The following is an 8,231-nucleotide window of genomic DNA, read 5'->3' as shown; positions in this document are numbered from 1 at the left end:
ATCTTCTTAAACTACGGGCTAACCTGCTAGATAAGCAAATCAGTTCCAATTTCTAGAAAAATATATTTAAATTTACAATCCAAATTTTTGATCATATTCTTACACAAGTCAAAATTAAGTTGATAATAACTCATTAATAGATTATGTAAAAAATATAACTCAGTACTCACTGCATGAGTGACAGAGATGGCATTTTCTCAAAATCGACGAAAACATGAAGTAACGGACAGATGGACGGACGGACGGAAGTACGGACATGACGAGCACAATAGGACATTTTTCCATAAATGAGGAAATGCGCTAAAAAAACGTCTTTTAAAAAAAATAATTTGTTAACAAATGGAAACTAATAACATTCGTGTAGCAACGCGCTGTCCGAAACTCCTGGAGATGGCAACGAGACGATGTCGTCCTTAAAGGAAGCTTTAGGACGACGCGCCCTCGTCCAGACCCACGTCAGTTCATCCACTCCTAAATCCAGTGGCTCGTCACAGCGTTCATCCACGTCATATTGGCTCTCGTCGAGCACGTCGACTGATTCGTCGAGCGATTTTAACATCTCGAGGGCGGCCACAAAACTTGCCTTCGAGATCTGCATTGAGGAAGATCCTGAGGCCTGGGAGGGGTCCGGCGAGAGTAAAAATGTAAGCGAGAGGCCTTCAATGAGTTCTTTTTATGTTATCTTATCTTATGCTGTGATTATTTTTATTATTTCTAATTATTTCGAACATTTTGTATATCCATACATTTGATAAATTAATTGATAAAAAATACTATTAAAATTTCATGTTACGTCTTTTAGACACTAATCCGTTGGAATTTTAGATTTGTGGCCAGTAAATTGAGGCAATATTTGGCAGTAATAAAATAATCAAGAAGTTATTTGATGAGAAACTTGCTTATTAAATTATTTAACTCAGTATAATAAACCGAGAAAAACTGTGAAATAATGAAACTAAACTTGCAATAAGATGCGAGAAAATTATTTAGCGAATGATTTTAAATTTAGTCACTGGAATTTTGTGTGAGAATCGGCCCGACTGGACCATTTTTGTGAAACATTAATAAACTACATACAAGAATCGGGGAGAAATTCCATTAACAACTTTCCAGCAATAATTGAGAATATTTCAGTCCTCTTGATAACTTAGACATAGTGACTGTAACGATATAATTTGGGGATAAATATAAGCTTGAGAGGAAGCAGTTTTGACCCCCACGGGGAATGTCTTCGTGCAGAACAGCGTCGACTTCCCCGTCCGGCATGAGCGCTCGTCAAAAGAAGGTGAAGCTCGTCTACAGTGCGAGGTCCAGTGAAAAATACGTTGCTTAGTTAATATTAATAGTATAATTAAATCTTTCATTCCATCTGGAGTAGTTTAAAAATTGTACTATTATTGCCAAAGTCTATCCTATCTCTCCATATNCCGAAACGTTATCCTTTATAAGAAATGGTGAATTTTCTGGCTATTTTCTTTGATTTTAAATTCTCCCTAACAAAATTTTGGGACCGCCTAGGTTTCTGCACAGAAGAAGTCACTACATTCGGCCTTAAGTTATTCTGGGTCTGCTTGGCCACCCGATCAAAATCGGCTTGTGGTTAGAATTTCCTTTCTGGCTTTATTGTCACCTTGCAGTATGAGAACGGGAGGCCGAGCCGAGTCAAACTGAACGTGCAAGCTACTCTTTGAACTCAGCGCCTAAGCGGACTTCATGTGGCTGATATACGTATTTCCTGAGTCCTAGGCGGCACCCATTGGTCGGGATTGTAACAAATTATTTTAAGAATTTTTGTATGGTAAAGAGGGTGTGATAGGCTTTTGGAAGTGGTTGTAGAAGAAAACCAACATTGTAGAATTTCCCGTAGATTTACTACCCAGCAATATTACAAACGATAAACATTCCTCACGACTGCTAAACTCTGGAGCGCGTTACTTGATCTGCTAGGCGTATTTGGAGTATCATTAAATACCTACTTCCCTTAAGGTCCCGGCACTGTAGTCCATCTGGGTATGGCTAATTATTTATTTTCATTCAGGCCCTGCCACTAAATACGTAAGATAACCACTAATTAATGACTTTCCATCCGGTCCAGCCACTAGGTATTGTCATGATATCACTAATTACTTAGTTTTATTCAATCTCAGTTACTGAACCTCGACAGGTTACTTCTAATTAATTACATTATTTTCACTGCAGCCACTGAACTTCGTCGTGTTACCTCTAATTAATTACTTTATTTCCGGTGCAGTCACTGAACTTCGTCGTGTTACCTCTAATTAATTACTTTAATTTCGGTGCAGCCGCTGAACTTCGTCAGGTTATCAGTGATGGTCAAAAGCCAGAAAGAAAGTTGTGCGAGACTCCCTCAGTTGAGGACAAATCAACAGGACCTCTGAGCCCTCGGCAGACGACAGACCTTCAGGCCGTCAGCCACGGCAAGGCCGTCTTACCGTATTTGGGTAAAGACAAAACCACCGTTGTCAACTACCGAGTTTCTGTCGACAAAAGGGATGCCGAAACTGTGCAGAGCGTGTCTTCGGTTATAGGTAATGAAGTCAACGGTTATATTGCGTATTTATACAGTCAATTTTGAAGTTTAAAAAATTAAATCGAGAAAACTGAAAATGGCTGCAGTAACTTTCTGTCTCTTATTATTAAATGAGTATACTTTTTATCGCTAAGCTCTCAGCAGTTCTCAGATGCTGATGTAGAGACAAATTGCAAACCTTTTCCAATAATTTACCAGCATCTTGTCGTACGTAGATTCCGTCTATTAATCTGTCGTTATTTTAGTTAAATTTAAATATTGCTCTTGGGCTAATTTATATTGCAGTTCAGTCCTGCAGTCCACAAGGTTCAGGACTTGCGGCAACCCACGTACAGTCTCTGGATGCTGCAACCAACCATCAGGAAGGCTTGGCTTACCTCCACACTCACCATCCTCTATAAGGTGACTTCCTTGTCAAAAATATTAATTATTAATAGTGTTCATTTCGTTAGGAAATATCTGAATATCGTTATTTGTCATATTTTTAATAATAATTTTCCCGTAGACGCCACTCTTTTTGATATTAAACAACGGAAATATTATTGCCAAAAGTGCTAATAGATTGTGTGCCCCTTTCTTATTTTCGCAGTATGGAAAATTTGTTCCATGTATTCGTTTAAACTGCAGAAACAAAATAATAATAACGTAATATTAAGGAGAACTTGCAAAAGAGTTTTCAAGGCTTGCATAAAATTATGTAAGTACACTAATTTATTATTGTTTCAATTAAAAAATAAATCACGCAACGAGCAAAAATTGTGCTCGTTTCATGTCCCTCGAAATAAAGCTGCCGTATAGCATCATTTTTGTGCACCTTGGCCAGTTTGACTGCGACGAGAGCTACCTGAAGGGGCAGGTGGTGAGTCTGGTGCTCATCACACTCAACACTCTGGACCGCCACTACCACAGATGCCGTGTGGACCACACCACAGCCGTCACCACATCTTCAATTCATTACCCTAGAGGTGAGGTACCATCCAGTGATTGTAATAGTGGTTATCAGGGTAATATTACCCTAGAGGTGAGGTACCATCCAGCGGTTGTAATAGTGGTTATCAGGGTAATATTTCCTCCTTAGTGTATTACCCTAGAGGAGAGGTACCATCGAGTTGCTGAACAAGCATTCAAAATTTACCAATATTTCCTGATGTCAGCCTAAAATTCAGGAAAACCTCTAATTTTTTTCGCTCGATTCGCCCCAAAATTGGGGATCAGAGACGAGCCTGGGCTCGTTGGGTGGGGACGTGGATACCGTGGATGAGGGGGGAGACAGGAGCCCCACGGCGGGCATTGGTGCCCCAGCTGCCGGGGACGAAACAACGCCTCTTCCCCCCAGCGAGGGTAGTCGTGGGGACGCTCCTGAGCTCGTCCTCACCCAGGTTTTATCCCCAGAAGAAGGGGAAACTTACGCCCCAGTCGTGGCGACAATCGTCACCGGACAAGACGGCTGGTGAGCAATCATTTTTTTTCAGAGTTCTTGAAAGTCATATAAATATAAATATAACATAAATATTACATTAATACACCAGGAATGTGTTATTCATTATTATTGTTATTGAATAAAATTATTCTTTGCTCCGTGTAATGGAAACATAGTATTTTAAAAGCATATTTATATCGTCCACGTCCACGGCTATAGATGATTTGTAGTCAGCTAACATTTAATTATAATACATGATCGATTATTCTACTTCTGTAACTCGTTGTTCAATTTAACCATTGTGATAATTGAAAAACAATACATGACTTATGAAAGTGATATTTTAAATTACTTGTTTTGTTATAAGAACCTTATTCGATTATTGTTTACAATATATGTATATGATAATATATATTTTCAATGTAGATAATTAGATACTGAGCTCAATCCTGTCTACATTGCCAATTATTCTGGTGACCGGGAGGAGTCATTTAATGAATAAAATATCTTGAGTAAATAAATCAATTTCAGTAGTCATATTTATTAGTCTCTTTTAAGCACCAAAATGAACTTTCATGCTTCCATTATTATAATTTAACATGAATATTTGATCGTTTCTATGGCAGCGCAAAAGTGCAGCTGAACGCCTCTTTCAGCGAAGAGGCGCAGGAGGATTCGGCCCCAGAAGTACGGATTTATTGCTAAGATTTACGGCTCAAGTGTACTTGTAATCTTGATAAAATTACAATGAAGTATTTTATTAATCAGGATTAAGTAGAAAATACGCTTGCATATAATACCATTGGTGTACTTTGGCAAAAGTTGTTCTTTAATGCAGGTTTCATTGAAGACCAGAGAGTATTTCTTATTGACGATTTTCTTATTGTTTTTCTCTATTTGGCGAATTAGGCTTTTGATAGGAATTGAAAATTCAAAAACAGCCAACTGGCCCAGTGTAAAATAACTGACCCAGTGGTGACAGTTCAGAGTTTGAAAATTTAAATATCAGGTTTCCAAGCGACATTTTATTGTAATTAACGACGTTTCGGATGAAACTTCATTCGTAATCAAATAAGGAAAGAGTTTTGCAACACTTGAAATTAAAATTTTGAAATGACATTAGTACAAACAAAGGGTATTATGGACACAGATTGAAATCATAGCTTAAATTACGAGAACAGTTTCAACGTCCTGACAAATCCGGTAGTTTGCAAATTAATAGCTGGAGACTCCTGCTTGATGATGAGAGCCTCAGCTATGGCCAGTCTTGTGGCGTCTGGGCATCTCATGATGATTCTGGTGTGGGTCTCCAACGTCGCGCGAGTGAGGGTCTCATTATGAGCCTCTCTCATGTGGTTCTTCGGTCCTCTGGTCTGAAGGTGGCATGTTAGGCGGCGGCTCAAAGTCGTGCTGGTCAAGCCAATGAAATTCACGTTCTGGGAAGTCTACTACCTTTTTTGTGGCAGGAATATTTGTAAATAACATTACTTTCTTGTAATGGACCCGACTTTGTGCATGAATTATTTTTCATTATTAAATTCTTGAGTTTAATGTTTTTATAATAAATCAGGAGTTTGATTCGGTCGGCTTCGGTTGCGCTTCAAATGTTATTCAGCAAAATTTATTTGAGGACTCTTTCGTCTGTTTTGTGGCCTTCAGTCATCTGTTTTTGGTAAGAAATTGTTAGAATACTTTTGTTGAATATTTGGTTCATTGTCCGTTTGGTTTGACGTGGTCGATAGTTTGAGATTTCGCTGTCGATAGTTTTAGTCGCATAAACGTTGTTTACCAGAATTTGCTTGCAGGTCTGGAGTTCAGTTCTCAAGTTACTGGCCGATGTACAGGTTTTAAATGCCCCTAAGTATTAGGGCGCGAAAAGTGATGGTTTTGTATCGCTGGGGACATTCGCTTGCTTCGTTCAGAACTCTTCCGACGTCTGAAGGTTGTCGGTAAACTTTAGCGACGAACATTGCATCTTCTACTTGCACGAGTATATCGAGGAAGGGCGAAGACTGATTTAGCCCAAATTCGCAGGTGAACGTCAAAACTGAATTGAGTTCTAAGGCCACGTGTAGCTTAGGAATTTGATCTTAGTCGCGAAAAAAGACAAAAATGTCGACCTTGAATAGAATACCAAAAATAAAGGATGATGCTTGCTTGAATAATGATTAATTATCAACATACGGGCCTAAGGCACAATTAATTAATGGCATTACTAGCTGAACTGCGATCAATCAACTACGATACTTTCGCAAATATCAATTAATTAATTACGCTTAAAACGAATTATTGACGAAGCTACGAAAACAACAGGACATTTGGTACGACGCCGACTGCCTCAAGACGCTGCCTGACGAAGGTGAGCTGAAAGCCGAGACGTGCAGCACAGAAGACGTGCAGTTTGCGGTTGCCAAAGAAATCTCGGCACCAACGCCCCACGTCAGAGACTCGTCCACGGCGGTCACGTCAGTCATGGCGTCGCAGATACAAGCTTTTGACGACTCCTTTACGGTCAAGTGCGTGCAAATATTACCCTTGAAATTTACCTCACTCACACTTGATCTCAACATCATTTCCATACTTCATCGTCATCACTAATAATAAAATATACTTGATAATAAAATACCGTTACCATCCCACGTATAGAGCAACAGATTAACTGTTCATCATCGTGGAGTTGCACTGAAGGTTGCACTTATCAATTTCCTCTTCATATCCTCTTTATTGCGTGATATTTCCCTTAAAACACATGCAACCTGTACAAGTAAGAAAGTGACGTCATAAATTAAATCTTATTAGCGAAACTAATCTAATTGACTGCACCATTATTACCTATGTTTAACCTACTTCATGTAAAGCGATTGAATCATTGTCAAGTATGATAATAAACGGCTGACATTCCAGCCAAGTGGCACGAGTTGCCTTTCATTGGGAATGTTTCATGTCACGGAACTAACATATATGAAATAAAAATGCACGAACATTTTTGTTATTTAAGAAGAGAATAAGTTTTAAATTGCTTGGTGCTAATAGCGGCAATAATTCATACAAATTTCATCTTGCGAAGTAACGCAACCTTGGGACTAATTTCACGAAAACGGCCTCCCTTCTCAATAGCAATCATACTAACGTGCAAACAGTTGATAGGCCAAATTTGATATAAGCATTCCTAGTATTAACACCAAATAATTATTTTATACTTATTAAATTTTAAATATAACAAATTTCACTTATCAAATAATTATTAAAACTGCAATTTTATATAGTGTCATTGCATCATTTTTCGGCGAGAAAATGTTGGACTGAAACTCCACGGCAGGATTCACAATGCGGAGCTTGCAGACGACGACGACTCTGGCCTGCAGCGGCTGAGCGAACAGGCGCTCCAGGGACTCAGGAGAGAAACTCCTGGAGACGGCGACGAGACGATGTCGTCCTTAAAGGAAGCTTTAGGACGACGCGCCCTCGTCCAGACCCACGTCAGTTCATCCACTCCTAAATCCAGTGGCTCGTCACAGCGTTCATCCACGTCATATTGGCTCTCGTCGAGCACGTCGACTGATTCGTCGAGCGATTTTAACATCTCGAGGGCGGCCACAAAACTTGCCTTCGAGATCTGCATTGAGGAAGACTCGGAGGCCTGGGAGGCGTCCGGCGAGAGCAACAATGTAAGCGAGAGGTCGTCAATGAGTTCTTTTTATGTTATCTTATCTTATGCTGTGATTAAATTTATTATATATAATTATTTCGAACATATGATGCCTGGGAGGCGACGGGCGAGAGCAACAATGTAAGCGTGAGGCCTTCAATGAGTTCTTTTGATGTTATCTTATCTTATGCTGTGATTATTTTTATTATTTCTAATTATTTCGAACATTTTGTATATCCATACATTTGATAAATTAATTGATAAAAAATACTATTAAAATTTCATGTTACGTCTTATAGACACTAATCCGTTGGAATTTTAGATTTGTGGCCAGTAAATTGAGGCAATATTTGGCAGTAATAAAATAATCAAGAAGTTATTTGATGAGAAACTTGCTTATTAAATTATTTAACTCAGTATAATAAACCGAGAAAAACTGTGAAATAATGAAACTAAACTTGCAATAAGATGCGAGAAAATTCTTTAGCGAATGATTTTAAATTTAGTCACTGGAATTTTGTGTGAGAATCGGCCCGACTGGACCATTTTTGTGAAGCCTTAATAAACTACATACAAGAATCGGGGAGAAATTCCATTAACAACTTTCCTGC

The 8,231-nt window shown here is 38.8% G+C and overlaps 1 protein-coding gene across 1 annotated transcript; it reads left to right on the top strand.

The window, feature by feature from the left end:
* The first annotated feature begins 404 nt into the window (after window positions 1–404).
* Window positions 405–7,957, top strand: LOC108680449. The gene is made up of 9 exons (XM_018169269.1): window positions 405–636; window positions 2,304–2,542; window positions 2,837–2,953; window positions 3,375–3,516; window positions 3,767–4,001; window positions 4,598–4,658; window positions 6,285–6,487; window positions 7,291–7,639; window positions 7,943–7,957. Exons 1-9 carry the CDS (start codon window positions 405–407, stop codon window positions 7,955–7,957), a joined length of 1,593 nt encoding a protein of 530 aa, XP_018024758.1.
* Window positions 7,958–8,231: the final 274 nt, after the last annotated feature.

This window comes from Hyalella azteca, unplaced genomic scaffold (genome assembly GCF_000764305.2).
Source record: "Hyalella azteca isolate HAZT.00-mixed unplaced genomic scaffold, Hazt_2.0.2 contig16847, whole genome shotgun sequence".
Lineage (NCBI taxonomy): Eukaryota > Metazoa > Arthropoda > Malacostraca > Amphipoda > Hyalellidae > Hyalella > Hyalella azteca.
The sequence above is the reverse complement of the archived record's forward strand: the minus strand, read 5'-3'. Positions and strand labels throughout refer to the sequence as shown.